We start from the raw sequence: 15,782 nt of genomic DNA, 5'->3' as shown, positions 1-15,782 counted from the left end.
AGGAGAAGGCTAGGAAAAAAAAAGGCAGAAATAGTGGAAGGAACAATTGCAGAGTTAAGACTGAATCTGTTTTCTAAGCCTGGAGGGTAGTACTGATTTCAATGGTATGCCCTTTATCAGAGAGCTTCAGAACCTCCTTTAGGGCTCCCTGCAGGTTTGCATTGGCAGCTGAAAGAACGAGGACGTTCTTAAAGAACAGTAGGTTTGGTTTGTTTGTGGACCAACAAATTTTAAAAAAAACCCAGAAGTACAGAGTTCCATAACACAAATTTAAGGTTATGGACAATAGATTCTTTTTCTAGTTAGTGAGCTCCTTAAAATAATCCTTAAACCTCAAGAAGTTCAGAGAGCACAGCCTGAAAAATACTGTGTTTAGAACATTTACTACTCACTGTAAAGTTAATGTTTCTGTTGTGAACAGCACATAGCAGTGCCTTTATCCTGTATCTGTTAAGGAGTCTTCACTGCTAATGATACGGTATATTATTAAAGAGCAGTTAGATCAGAGTATATCCAGAATTGGAGGGAAGGTAAATGGGGAATGGGGTAATTAATTCTTGAATTTCCTCTAACCTTTAGAGGAATGTAGTGCAGATAGGTTTTGTTCTTCTTTACAAAATGATTGTTTACTTGAAAGTAATTAATTAATTTAACATTTATGATTATGCAGTTGTTCCATTACTGTGTTATATTTTGTTCTAGAATTTATTGAGGGTAATAAAAAGTGAACTTGTTCTTAAAATGTGGCCAAAATACGATGTGTAGTGGCAGAGTTAGGATGCTGATTCAGATTTATCATGACCATAAGACAGAAAACTACTTTTCGGTCAAAAAGGGGGATAAATGTGAAAATTAATTTGAAAGCAGGATTTTCCGTAGAGCTGTAATTTGTTATCCAGTGGAGACACTGATACAAATAGGGACTTTGCTGTCCAGTTGGCATTCAGTTTGGACTGTTTTTTATGTCATATAGATTGGTTGAGTAGTGGCCATATTTCAAAAATGCACTTCACTGTTTTCTGTGAGCAGTAGTACTTGTTCCATGACATTGACATTCAGTAGATCAAAAGCTATTTACTGTTATGTCATGTATTCCACAGTCTTGCCAACACTAATGGAACCGGCCTCTCAGAGTGAAAGATATCTACAGGCACAAAGTGGCCTCAAGCACCTCAGCTATTTTAATTCAGCCATAGTCCATAAGCTTTGTCTGTGTACTTATTACCTTGCTTTTCCTAAACTGTTCTCTTCCATGTAAAGAAGAGTAAGGTGTGTTTTGTAGTTTTGTGTCATTATAGCCAGAGTGCAAATTAGATTGAGAGCTAGGATACAACTCTTGTAAGCTACACTGAAGTGGTATTATTTGTTACATTGACAATGACAAAATCAAAACTTTAAAGTGATGATCATTGTAAATTAGTACTCACCAACTGCAACGTGATGTACATTTCCTCTGTTATATAGCAGTTTTGTGTTCTCTAGTAATTACTGTCAGAAGAAAAGCCACATTGTCAGTGGTGCTGTGCATCGCAGGTCCTGCTAAAGTCAGTGAACACCTTGTTGCACGGAGTGTCCTAAATCAAGAACCAAAATTTCATTTTGGCGGGTGTCCCATATTTCCTCTCAGGAAGCTCCAGCAGAAATAGGGGTACTAAGCTGTATAGTTAGCCAGAGCATGTGCTGTAAATACTGTACAGTCTGGCCATGACACATGTGTGAGTAGACCCTAAAGGCCACAGAGGTGAGTCCAGAGCTTCAGATTTAGTGCACACATGCTGCACAGTCAGTCCCTGAAGGCTAAGGAGACATTTGTCTGAAATCTGCAGACATCCTGCTCAGAGCTGCTCTTACAACTGCCAGACAACCAGAAAACCTGACCACTTTTCCTCTTTTCCATCTGGACAAAATTTCTAGGTGAGGGGGTAGGGAGAATTGGGAGAAAGCAGAAACAAACATGTAACAGCCTTGAAGTTGGGCAAAAAGAAGGCACCTTAATAAAATAAGATAATAGCAGTTCTGTCAGAGCAGCTTTTTAGAAGAGTGTGTTGTTTTTACCACAGAAGCCAAGACACTTGCTGTCACTTCTAAAAAAGATGGATTCTGTTAAGACTCTAGTGTTGAACTACTAACGCTAAAGTATTTTTTTATCACAGGGAAAGTGGAGTTGAATAAAGGGCTAAGAGCTGTATACAATCTAATGCCACTGATGTGGACACCTGGATACTTGAATAGAGCCTTGCAAGTGATGGAGAACGTGGCTTCATTGTCAGGGGACAGCAAAATCTGCAAAGAAGCTGTAAGTATGAAGGCTATAACCCACTGAACGGAGGGAAATTTCGTACAAGCCAAACTCCAGTAAAACCTGTGAATTCTGTGCCTTGCTAATGAGAAGAGGCCCAGCAATACTTCAGAGGTCTTTGGAATACAGGAGAACTAGTAATGTTTAGAACAGAACCACTGCCTCAGTTGATGAGCCAGTGATGATGTCTGCTGGCATGTCCTTGGGAATGAGTGTCTGTTATTGCCGCAGACCATTTAAGTATGTTTCCTAGGCCTTCCCCTGCCTATAGAGACGCCTGGGTCTGTGTCACAGGAAGCACATGTCTGTGGGGATGGGAAGACACCTTTGTTTCCCGAGCTTTTGAACTCACTCAGAGACATACTTCTTAGCAGTGAGGATGAAATATCACATCTTGTTCCTCTCCCAGCTAAGTCCATGTATTCTGTGCCCTCTGAGATGAGGTCCTGAGTGATACTGGTCCAAAAATGGTGTAGAGTGATTTTTGGAAGGGTTGTAGTGCCCTCAGTTGGGGAGGATGGATAGATTCAGTCCTTTTGTGAGGTCAGCACTGACTAAGGGACTTGGAGCTTAGGAGTGCTGTGGAGCGTCAGGCTGATGCTGGAATCAGGCAGCTTAGGAGGAGTAACTTAGGAAACCACCACCACACGGGCTGGAGCATAGAAACAGCACTGAGGTCTCACCTCCTCTTCTTGGTACTCGTTCCTGAAGGTGTCTCTGGTGATGGGAGTCTCCCTTTTGCTAGCATCACTACTAGGCTTGCAGTCTCTGCATTTCCCTTGACAAACAAAGGCCAGGGCACTGCTCAGCGGGTTCTCCTGTCTGTTGCTCCATGCTTGGAAGCAGCTCTGTGTAATACTGGACAGTGCAAGGAAGGAAGTGTGAATATCTGCAGCTTCCACCATTTTGAGTAACCTCTTTGGGGTTTGCGGATTTCTTCCTTACTCCAAGTCTGAAGAACTCCACCTAATACGCTTGTGATTTTTTCTGCTTACAAACAGACAAATTAAGGAACTCCTCAGCTTGCTCTGGATTGTAGATGAACATCCTAGTGTTGAAACAAGGCTGCATCTGTCTGTGGCACAACAGGTCCATAGACAATCCCATCCTTCTGTGTACTGATACCGTAAAAATAGTAAACGCTAGTAATATCTAGCAATGCCTTCTTTGCAGGGACACTTTTTACTTTGTTCAGTGAACAACTAAGAACTTATAAAATAAGGTTGTTACTGATTACTCTCTAATGCTGCAGGTGTCTCTGTACAAATCCAGTAGTAGAGCCCAAAAAGCAATGACTGAGAGAGCGACACGGAAACTTCCCTGAAGAGATACTTGGCCTCATTTGGGTTTTAGGTAGCAGTATATAAACAATAGTGCAAGTCATGTAAGTGTCACCAAGCTGAGGACCAAGAGCAGGCCTGGATGGTTTGTTATTATCAAAATAATTTTTCTCTAGTGCATTTTTGTGACCCTGTCGTGGTTTAACCCCAGCCGGCAGCTAAGCACCACGCAGCTGCTCGCCCACCCCCCACCCCTGGGATGGGGGAGAGAATCAGGAAAAAAAACCCTCATGAGTTGAGATAAAGACAGTTTAATAGGACAGAAAGGAATGAAAAACAATTATAATGATAATAATAATATGACAATAGTAATACTAAAAGAATTAAACTATACAAAGCAAGTGGTGCACAATGCAATTGCTCACCACTTGTTGACCGATGCCCAGTTACTTCCCGAGCCGCGATCCGCCCCTCCCAGCCAGCTCCCCCAGTTTATATACTGGGCATGATGTCATATGGTATGGAATAGCTCTTTGGCCAGTTTGGGTCAGCTGTCCTGGCGGTGTCCCCTCCCAGCTTCTTGTGCCCCCTCCAGCCTTCTTGCTGGCTGGGCATGAGAAGCTGAAAAATCCTTGACTTAGTATAAACGCTACTTAGCTACAACTGAAAACATCAGTGTGTTATCAACATTATTTTCCTACTAAATCCAAAACACTGCACTATACCAGCTACTAGGAAGAAAATTAACTCTGTCCTAGCTGAAATCAGGACAGACCCCAATGGAGAAAAGAAAACAAGGAAAACATGTTGGTACATATCCGTATCTGGTGTAAAGTAATTGCGGTGTATTGATTTGCATCATCTGGCCTTTTCTATCTAAATGCTCATTAGGATTTTACTATTAAAATCCATACAAGATATTTTTAATTAATATTTCAAACTAAAATGCAGTATTCCTAAGGATGAAGGACTAAGAGCACTGACCAGGTCAATATTGGGGTCAGTCAACTTCCACTGAATTCAGCAGCAGATATGATGGAAACAACCTCAAGTGCCATAAACCCTTTTTTCCTGTAGTATCCTGGGCCTCTCTTGGGCAGGACTAGGTTGACCATTATGCAATTCTCATAAATCCCTATCATAGCACTGAGAAGTATGGACTGTGTTATAAATCATTGTCCTTGCATGCCTGTACAGTCACAGAGTTACTTGAGAAAGAGACGGCCCTGGTTTTGCGAACTTGGTTATTTTCCAAAATGTAATACTACTTTCTGGCTGAATAAATTTCATTATCTAAAAGGGAAGTTTTCAAATGAACTTTTTTGACTGTGCAGTTTTGGTGTAAACATTTGCAAGTGATTTGCCCAGTCATTGTCAGTCACTTACTTTTCTTTCAGGCTTTAAGCTTCCATTCATTTCTGACTAGAAGGGTGTCTTCTCTTTGCCATTACTATCTTAACAACACAATAGTAATACTGTTTTAGTACTGTGTTATATTGTTTAACTGTGAACAAGCAAGACAAGGTTTGTTTTTTTCAATTGTTTGAGAAAGTCTCTAAATGAGTGTATGTATTTCCAAGCACATAGTTATTATTTCATTGCTTATTTCATCCTGTTTCAGTACTGCTGGTTTAAAGATTACATTTCAGTGTCAAGAATGTTATTTCAAATAAGCCTAATTTTTATTCCTTTAGCATTATATACTTATGCTAGGAAAATGAAACCGTAAGCATCAAGATCCCTTTTGCTTGGAGACAGCATCACAGATTCAAAGGTTACACAGTTATTTCACCCTACTGATAAACATTCAGATTTAGGATTCATAGAAGGATAACAGCTCTTTGCATTTGTAAAAGCTGAACTTTAAAATGCAGGCAACCTGCATCCAATAATTCCAGTTATGGAGATCATGTTATTCCCAAAACAGCAGCAGCATCCATATATCAGTTCCATCTTTTGTATAAATAATACATACAGAAATAATTTACTAAGTCCCTTAGTGAACCTAATGCATTCTTTTGATACAGCTGCAATTAGATTAGGAGAGGGTGGTTCTCTTACTACCTTGAAAGACAAAAGCATGAAGAGAACAGAGGTGTGACAGATTAGAAATATGCCTATACCAATATATTATATGCCTACATTTCCATTTTTCCCATTAAATTATCAAACTAATGATAGGAATGAATGTTCTTGTTGCTGAACAGGTGATTTCCCTGCTGCTTTTCACCAAAGGGGTATTGAGATGATCTATTAGAGATTATATTGTTCAAACATTCCATAGTAATACCTTGTTTAGATGTATCTGTGATTGTGTATCATGCTAGTGCTGTTATCACTGTGACTACCATTTAGCATTAGTATTTACAGCCGGATATCAGGCCAAGAGGAGACATTACCCTAATGCCTGACAGATCTGCAAATGCCAGTCAGCATCTGAGTCATGCGGCGTTTTACTGTTGACAGGGAGTGGTGGAGTTTTTCTGTTGCAGGGGTTTAATGTCCAGCCTCAGAGATCCCAAGTACAGTACAAAATTCTTCCAAGAATAGTCCCATTTCCTTTTAGAATTTGGTTTTCTTTTTTTTTTCCATACTCAGAAGTCATCTCAAAATACATGGTAACTCATGAAGTTGTTTGTAAACATGATAGCAGTGTTACTCGGATTGTATTTCCAACCTGTTTATGCTAACAATGACAAATGTGATTGTTCAGATTAATGCTCTGGAGACCGTTTTGCAGTCTGTCCTTGAAGCAAAACCCGGTCCAGAATCAGCTGAGGAAGTCAAGGAATTAAAGCAGAAGTCACAGTGTGCAGAATCAGAAGAAACAGAGCAGTCTAAAGCACCCGAGTACTACAGCCGATTCAAGGTAAGAGAGCTTAATTTATCTAAATATTCTAAGCTGCAGTAGATCACCATAATATATACTAGAAAATATATATGCTGGCTTATTATGGCTAGTAGACTGACACCCCTTCAGTACATCAGGAATCCTACCTGGCATTTTTGAAACTGATGTCACCTTACATTTTCACTTCTTCAAACAGGAAGCAGCAGCCTACAAAGACATAAATGCTCAAGGCCACTTGTCTTTTGTCTGTCTGCTGGGATTTTATCTTCACTTTTCATACATCAAAATGATAAATCAAGTCCTGTTCATGAAAGTGGTATGTCATTAGAGATCCATTATCTGACCTTGTGTGGGCTCTTGCTCATTAAAATAAATTGTAATAGGCATGAGGCCATCCTGAATTTATTGTCCATTTGTGTATGTTATAATTAAGTAGGAATGTTCCATCCTATACTTTCAGTCTGGGAAATTAAGGCTATATCATGTCCCTTTTATCTTTAGGTCGTCACGCTGATGATAACAATATGAAACACAAACAGTTGTTCATTAGGGCACAGCTATATAATGAGTGCATTTTATTTGATCATCTCATAGCGATATAACGAGCTCATTGTATTTTATCATCTCTGATTTGTGATGTGGTAAAAATGAAATACCTCAGGTTGAAACTGATCTGGCTTATAGGTCCAGGAGCAGTACTCTTTCCATAGGCCATCAGTTTCCATTGTTGTTGTCACAACCTTGGACAGTTGTTCTGGATACAGACTGTTGTTCTAAAGAAATTTCAGAAATTAAAAGACTAGTATTCTATGGTTTCACCTCACGTACACACACTTTTCCTTTCTTTAATTTTTATTTACATAAATTATTTGCCACTAATCTTTGGATATTAAACTTGCTTTGTAGGCACTTAGAACTTTTTAATTAAAGTGTTTGGGAATCAGTGAGTGCTCAGCATGTGATAATTAATGCCTGGATGAATTACAGTGAATTAGGTAAACACAAGTGCCCTTTGAAGGAGGGAGTGAGACATTTTTATGAGTCTCTCTTTGTCTATACATTGTCTAGCCTTGAAGAAAATAATGCGGAGTGCTCAAAACAAGGCCTGAATGTCAAACTGGGGACAGACTGGTGCCAAGACGGTAGTTTTCTTCTCACCTCAACTTTTCCACAAGTTCCATAATTAACCCCAGTTCAGGCATTCCCTGGTGTGGCAGTGAGCGCCCTGACTTTGAGCCAGCAAACTACAGTCCCAATGCTTAGCTCTAAGCTCTCACCAGAAGAGTCTGAATATAAGAAAGATATAGCCCTTATGTGAAGTCTAGGCATCCAACAGTAATTTATATGTAAATAAGCCACAATTTTTGGTTGTCTGGATGAGAAAAGGAGCTCTCAAGTCAGAGTGCCATTTCAGCTAAACCTGAAAGAGCTCTCGGACTCTTCTCTCAAATCCATTAGGCCAGCACCAGCCAGTCTTCCCAGTTGAACCCCTGGGCACCTACGGGTGTAGTTCACAGGGCAGAGAAGTTCACTAGAAATCCGTACAAGTCTGAAGGAAGATGGCAGCTCTGAAGCAACCTGGTGATGTTGGCATTCACAGCTGCTGTCCCAGCACAGATCATCTGCCCCTCGTGTGGTGTAACCCCAACACAGGACTTGCACTCCTGCTGCTGAAAACACTTTGGTTGCACTTCGTGCAGCCCTGCATTAACCAGCACGTCCCAGTCTTTCCCCTTGAGCTCAAAACCAATTGCTTGTCTCCTGCTTGCCCAGTTCTCTTTCACAAGTCATACACCTGGGTATGTGAGGAAAAGCATGTGGATTTGCTCCAGACATGCAGTTCCTGTCTAGAACTGTAGCTTGTTCTGCATGGCTTTTATACACACACTTGAACTCCACGTCTCATACTAACCTTCAGAACAGCCATTTGTGGAAGTACCTGAAAAAGCCACGGCAGCCTAACAGATACGATATGTGAGAGGCAGCATGTCCTTCACTTCCGCCAAAACAAACAGGACTTGAGGGAATTTGGCTCTTTCCAGGTAAAGCCTTTGGAGCTGTAATTTAGACTCTGTCTGACACTGTCATTTGTGTTGTAATTACCTGTTTTCAGATCCTGTATGCTGAGGCTTACCACTCAGTACAGTGTTCCTCAGGCAATTCCTTCCATCTGTGTCAATGAGGAGTGGGCAAGCATTTCATCACATAAATGCTGGGAACACCCTCCGTAAAAGCAGTGCTCCTTCTCTAACTGCATACAGAGCCCTGGAGACTGCTTATAAAAATCAATGATTTAGCCACTCAAGTATGTGCCCTTTTGGTACCTGCAGGACAGGTACCTGCTGCTTTCCTAAATTAGTTTCATTAATGTATCACAGCAGAGCAGGGAAGATTCCAGGAGTTCAGTGGTACCAGTAATGGCTTAGGAGAGGAGTCCTGGTACTTTCCAGTTTGTTGCCTTTCTCTACTTCGATTTCATACTGCTTAGGTTCAGTGCATAAACCCCCTTTTCAGCACATCCTTGGTAGTCAGTAGTAGGGAGAGTCTGAAGGATCTAAACCAGTTATGTTCAAAATGAATATCTAATCTGTAAACATGATTGTCAGGTTCCTTCCCCAGACCCAAGCTGTATGGCCTCTTTGTGTTTCTCACTGATACATTGTATACTTATGACATCTCAAACAAAATAGAGAGGAATACACCTAAATATTACTGACTTTGGTTTAGTCCATTAGCTTCAAAGCCATTGGTTTTGTTTTCATTCTTTATCATAAAATCAAAAAACAGACAGAGCCAAATACCCAGGCCCCTCAGACCTGCATGCTTAGCGTTTTAAATCAAGTTCAAACCTTCAAGGGTCTGGCAAAACACAACAAAGCCTGCAGTTGCGTTGGCTAAGGCAGAGAGAAGTGGAGAGTCCTCAGAGGGGACATCATAGTTTCCTGCGTAAGAACAAGGCAGAGCCTCAGGACAGGAGCTGAGGGGCAGTGCCTTTGCAGATTATTGCCGGTGTGGGCTGGGGTAAGAGGAACACTGTGGGCCAGCAGCACAGCACATAAGCTTCCAGTGGTAACTGGAAGTGGAAGTCCAGATATCTGCATGGCCCCAGAATTGCCATTTTGTTTGGAGGTGGATGATCCGCACATCTTCTTTCCATCATCCTGCAATGCGAAACAGTAGGCTTTATTCAAAGGGCCCAGGAAAGAAGCATGGATGTACCTTTCTTTAGGACACTTACTTACTTTAAACATTTCTGCAAGTGCTGGGCTCAGTAAAACATTTTATTTAAAAGAACAATGAGGAAAATATGTTGCTATCTAATGAGTGAGCAAGGGGTAAAGAATCTGCCAGTGCCATGTCATCTTGCTCCCACAGGAAACTCCTCCTTGGTGGTGTATCTGCACTTTTAAGGCAATTAATCAGATTGTTAGTGAGCCATCAGGCTAAAGATTCCAGAAAGCCAGAAATAGTATCACTGGATGATTCATCTTGTTAAGTGAATTAACATTTTTATGCTACATGAAATCTAGATAAGTAAAGCTCAGGAAAGAAATAGTGCACAGTTACTGAAGCCCTGCTCTTAGTTTCAGTGTAGAGTATCCCTGAAAAAAATATCCCTTGCTTTAGCGCTATTGTACAGTGTAAGCATAGTCAAGCCTCAGATCACAGTAACTGTTGGGAAGAAAAATAGTGGGAGTTACTCAGTATGGCGTTAGCAAGAGAGCATTTGAAGTGATGTGCCTCTGTTGAGAGGGATGCTAATGCAGGCAGCGTGGAGCAAATCGTTCAGTCGGTTTTGAGGTAAGACACAAAAACAAGGTGTTTAGATTATATTTATTGCAGTTGACTGGTCAGCTGATCTTTGTTAATACCAGATAACTGAACTTGGAAAAATAAAGAGAACTTCAATGGTTAATGAAAATGAAACTTCATTGTTTTAGTTTTATTGCTCACAGAAATTATTCTAGAGGTTAGCATTTCAAGAAATGGTACCAGCTACCACAGTCAAAACACTTTGCTGGGATAAAATAGTTACCTGGCCTGTATAGCCCAGCTAACAGTTAGATTCAAACAGCAATGTATTGGTTGTTATAGGGAAGTATTTTGTGGCTGATTATTTTGTGACTGACTGGCTCTCTCCTTCTCGCTCCCCGCCAAATCCCTTTTTATGACAGGAGCTGTACTCTAAGCTGCATTCACTTGGCAAGGTTGAATCTGAAAGCGTGTTAACCCTGACCACCCAACTTGTCAAGGAAAAGCTGCCAGCATGTGAAGTGGAAGACATTGCAAAACATGAGCAGAAGCTAAAGGAGTGGGAGCAAGAACAAGCACTTCTCGTTGAGAGAGAAAGAGAGCTGAGAGAAAAGGCTAAGCAGGAAATGGAAGCTAGGAAGCTAGCTAAAGCATCTGCTTAGTATTGGAACTCAAGGACTACCATAGTGGTATGCATTCCTCTGGCAGTGAATGGAGTGTTCACCATTATTAATATTTCACTTCAATCCTGCTGCAAGTGTGACTGTATGTGACTGTTATATGCAAATTAAACTTTTCCCATTTTGCCTTGTTTCCTGAAGTAAACATATGTGGTTCAGAAATCTTCATCGTGTATATGATGTATTTTCCTCCTACCATCAGCCAGGCAGGGGGTGGGATGGAGACAACACAAAGAAACAAAGGCATAAGAAGTAGCTTGCCTGTGATGAAAGGTGTAGAGGGTGGAAGGAACAAAAGAAGAGGGAAGAAGTTCAAACACAAGTTGTTTCAGTAGGGGTTTCTCACAGGAAAGAATGCCTTGGCTGCTCTGAACTTCAGACACTAAGAGGATTAACGTATATTGATTGCTTTTTTTTTTTCCCCAACGCATTTAGAAAATTCAGGCTACTATACATGGAGTTGGAAGCCTAACTTTAGACTGTTTTTAAAACTACTTTTAAAGAGTTTCAGCCTAGTGAGTTAGCACTTTTACAGGCACTCAGGTGTGCCTTCCCTGTAAGGAAGTTAGAAATTTCTGACTTTACTAGTGCTGCTCTGCTCCATTTTTAAGGTCAGTAGAGAAACACGCACAATGACCTCGGCACACACCGAGGAGCCTCATACTGCAGTGCAGTTTCCTTTTATATTCTGGACGCTGTTTCATGGGGGTTTTGACCTAATTGCCTTTTTGTCTCAGTTGTGTACACGGTCCCATGCCCCATTCTTCAGACTGGTAAAACAATGTAGCTATTCACACAGAGCAGAAGGAAACGGCAAGGGAGGAAAGGATCATAGTGCATTGGTTGTGGGATGCATCAGCATCCATCCCTGCTTACATTCCTGTCATCACTGAATCTCATCAGCTGCAGCCAGCAACCTTTTGCAGCTTGTTATGGCAACAACAGTGTTCTCTCACTGTGCTTTACCACAGGGTCTGATAAGCAGTTCCAGTTTTATCATGCACCTGTCTAGTCTTACAGTGATAATACTAACATCACAAGCTCACTGTAAATCCAGTGAGAACATGCTGCAAATCTGTGAACTTGTTTTAAGTGGAGGAAAGCATTTTAACCGCATATACCAAATACCTCTCTTATTCCCAGCAAACACACTCAGAGCCTGATTGCTCTTTCACATCCAAGAACTTGGCAGGGAGGTCCTTTACCCCATCTTGTCAGCAAGTCCCATAGTTTCTCCCATACTGCTGTAAGAGAGTGCTGTCTCCAGGTAAGTGGATGATTTTGTGGCTCGGCCTAACTAAACCAGCAGTGGACTTGCCTAGGCAGCTTTTCTCAAGTCTCCTGAAGTTTTTTTCCTCGTTCTTGGTCTAAATGGTTTCTGATTACTAGGATAATTTAGGGAGCCTTAAGGGAGAGCAGGAGGCCAAACACACTCTTAAGAACAATTTCCTTAAAACTGGTGGCTTTAAAGAGGTCATCGCTCCGAGTCGAGCCGCAGGAGAACAAAGTGTCCCTTCCCTGACTACATACTTCAGTTCTTCAGTATCAGAACACGGCTTGTACCTCCAAAGGTTCAAAATCACTCCTGCATCCTGATTCCTTTCTCAGCTTCTCTCTACAGACACCGCTTCTCCCTCCTGGGATCTTCTCTACACCACCACAGTTTTAAGACCCTTCTTGCTGACTCATGGCCTCTAGCCACTGCAGCTGCTGATCCTGTTGCTTATGAGACACTGTTTGGCTAGGCCACAAGGGGCACTGCCACATATCTCCTTGTTTCTTGTTAGCATCTGTTTCTTGGCAGCACCAGGAGCCTGTTTCTGGCCCCACTTCCACCCTGCCTCACCCTGCTTGGTAGATATGCCAGGCTGCTAATGCTAATTGAGCTGCAGCAAGCTGCCAGCTGCCATGCCCCCTGCTCTCTCACAGAGCACACTTCACTTTCCGCACACTTCACTTTCCCCACACCTAACCTGCCTTTGCATTTATTTAGACTTAACTATTACAGCAATAGGAGAAAAAAAATCCTCCTCTAAACTTTGAGTAGCCTGTTAATGAATATTACAGGTTGCCTCCGTGTTTTACTCCAGGCACTGTGGGTTTGAATGCTCTGAGCCCAGTCCAAAGCCTCAACTTAAGCACCGTAGATGGAATCTTTTCTCTGCCGTCGCCCGAATCTCCTCCGATATCCCCCTCTGCGCTTGGGAGAGGGGGGCTTCCCTACCAAATGCTTTGCAGGCAGCAAAGCAAATTCCTGGGGCCAGATGAAGGACACCAAACCCAAGACTTGCAGCAGAGGGTCCAGACCATTTGTAGCTTCAGGAGCTGAAAGTTTTGCCAAGCCCTCTCATTTATCTGTCCCCTCAGTATCAACCTGAGCGAGAAACCACTTCTGACACTTCCACCAGCTGGGCCAGCTGCACACCAGGGCCCCTCTTCCCCCACCCTCATGGCCCAGCCAAGTATTTCTCCATGGTCCAGTAGCCTCCGTTGTGCTTCTCCCTACCCCAGGTCTCACCACTGTCTCAATAGCAACCAGCTTCTGCCAAACCAGTGTTTTCTCACCTAGCAAAGCCTCACATTTCCCACAAGCCTACCTGCACCCTCTTGAATTCTCCAGTAACCCTCATTGCTGCTTCCCCTTTGACCTCACCCTTGATCCCCTTCAAGTTCCTCCCGTGTATCATGTCACATTTATTTCTTCCTCTTCTCCAAGGAGGCTGGCCATGTCTCTTTGCCCTGCACCTCCATCTCAGACAGCAATGTGCCCCTGGCTCTGCAGACAGCAAGCAGCCTGGGGTACCAAGCACTTGGGCACACTGAGGTTTGAGGCCCCTGGACACAGCTCACTCTCAAGAGGTTGGAAACATGAATTAGCAACTGAAGCTTGAGGGAGGGGAGGAAGGTACTCTCCTCTTCGGTGCTCTCTCCAACCTGCTAGCTTTAAGCAAGGTCAACAGTGAGACAGACGAATTGTGAGATGGGGTAATTGACACACCAGTGCTGTTCAGGCATGTGCTCAGCTTCCTAAGGGAGACACAGATGGTAGCTGTGCACCACAAATACAGCAGCATGAAAAATCAACAGAATATCCACTAACTCAGCTTGACTTACCTGCTTTTCTCCTTTCCACTCCAGGAAAAGTAAGGTAGACTTTACTGTTCACCGCCTTGCGTAAATCATGTTGCGCACACAACCTGTTTTTCAGCTGCTTGGTGGATTACTCTTAAAAAGAAGTTTGAAGAACACTTGTAGCAACACCTAGGAGTGAAACTGGGCCCTAGGTAGTCAAAAGCCCTTCTATCTGGATGCCCGTGACTTTATGCGCACTCCTGTGATAACCATCACCTGCTGTGATTCAGCCGGCTGCATTTAGAAGCAGGGCAGAGAAGTCATACAGCAGCTTTTGATCTGCTGCTGCTTAAACATGAGCTCTGATGGTAAGGGAGGAATGTGGATGTGTGTATATATGCATATAAAAAAGAAGAAAATACTTTTGTACTCTACAAACACAAAAAGCTGCTGAGTTCATCCAGTCCTGCACCCTGGTACTCATTCGATACACGCTTACAACCCAATGAGCACTTCCTCACTAGGACACTCTCAAGCTTTTTGAAATGTTGCTCTCCTTGCTGCACTGTTTCAGACAGCTGCCTAGACCTTTCTGTATGTCAATGGAACTGGCAAAATATTTCCTGGAGGGGACAGACCAAAATCTTTCTTGGTAGTAACACTATCGCCTTTTTTTGGATCACCTCTCCTAGAAATGTTCCTTGACATCCTATTTTCGTTTGTGACTACAGGAGTGATTTGGATTAAAGCTATTGCAGTTTCTCCCTTGTCAGTATATTTCTAAATCACAGGAGTGCATCTTTCTTCATGAAAGTTTTTGAATAATTTCCCTACTCATTATCCTGGTGTCTGTATAGCTAAAGGCAGAGGAAAATCTCCCAGTGCTAGAAGCAATACATTTGCATGCACAGTCACTGAGCTGTGCATGCAAACGAGGTGACCAGCAACCTAAATTAGTACCTGTCTGTGCTAATGCTTATGGTACAGCATTGCCAGAGTTGCACATGCTAGGCAGTGTTAACAGCTCTCCTGTGTTTCCCCAGGTGTGGGAGAGACCCTTCTCTCAACAATACTAGCCAAAAGAAACAGAAACCAGTACAAATGCAAAGCCTGTTTGGTATGTTGGCATGAATTCGGCTGCTGTTAGGAGAAAAAGCCAGCACTTTAAAGGTTAAAGCTCTTCCTTTTAATTCAGAAAGCATCTTCCCAACTCAAATCCATGGCAGACACCAAATACGCTGCTGATTAGGCAAGCGGATATGTAACTCTTCCTCCCACAAGTGTCACTGGCAGAACACTTCCAGCGAAGCACTGAAGGTCATTATCCATTATTCACAAGAGGAAAATTACATATTTATTCCCTTGCAGCTCAAATAAATGTTGCCTGAAGCCTTGCACAGATGGGCCCTATTTATGGTAACATCCGACCTTGCCAAGATAAGGTTACTGAATGCTCTTGGACCCAGTCAGATGCTGTGTCCTACACACCGTGCTGGTATCGAGCCCCTTCCCACAGCTTCAAGCACCTGCTCCCTCTCCCAGTGGCCTGTCTCAGCTGCTTGCCTGCCTGTCCCAGGGCTCCCTGGTCACCCTAAAACTGTGGGACCAGGACGATGACCTACCCCAGCTGCAGATGAAGGTTGGCTGGTGCAAGGGGGTTTCTGACCTGAGCAGCCGTCACTGTGCTGCTGAGACAGGCAGAAGGCAGCCTGGGGCACAGGTTAGTAAGTGTCCTCTCTTTCCCCACCTCCTCAACAAGCTGGCGTCATAGTTACAAAAGGGAATTACACCCTTGACTTCGAGGGATGCAAAAGATGTGGTCCAGTGAACAGCATCCAATTCTGCAA

At 42.7% G+C, this 15,782-nt stretch overlaps 1 protein-coding gene across 1 annotated transcript in view; it reads left to right on the top strand.

The window, feature by feature from the left end:
* MRPS27 (mitochondrial ribosomal protein S27) overlaps nucleotides 1-11,031 on the top strand; it is a 49,873-nt gene extending 38,842 nt beyond the window's left edge. Inside the window, exons 9-11 of the mRNA XM_050913284.1 lie at nucleotides 2,154-2,296; nucleotides 6,293-6,448; nucleotides 10,606-11,031. Coding sequence (XP_050769241.1) covers nucleotides 2,154-2,296; nucleotides 6,293-6,448; nucleotides 10,606-10,845 — 539 coding nt within the window. The 3' untranslated portion in view covers nucleotides 10,846-11,031. The remainder of the gene's footprint in view (nucleotides 1-2,153; nucleotides 2,297-6,292; nucleotides 6,449-10,605) is intronic.
* The last annotated feature ends 4,751 nt before the right edge of the window (nucleotides 11,032-15,782 follow it).

This window comes from Gymnogyps californianus, chromosome Z, assembly GCF_018139145.2.
Source record: "Gymnogyps californianus isolate 813 chromosome Z, ASM1813914v2, whole genome shotgun sequence".
Classification (NCBI taxonomy): Eukaryota; Metazoa; Chordata; class Aves; order Accipitriformes; family Cathartidae; genus Gymnogyps; species Gymnogyps californianus.
This window is presented reverse-complemented; position numbering and strand designations above follow the sequence as displayed.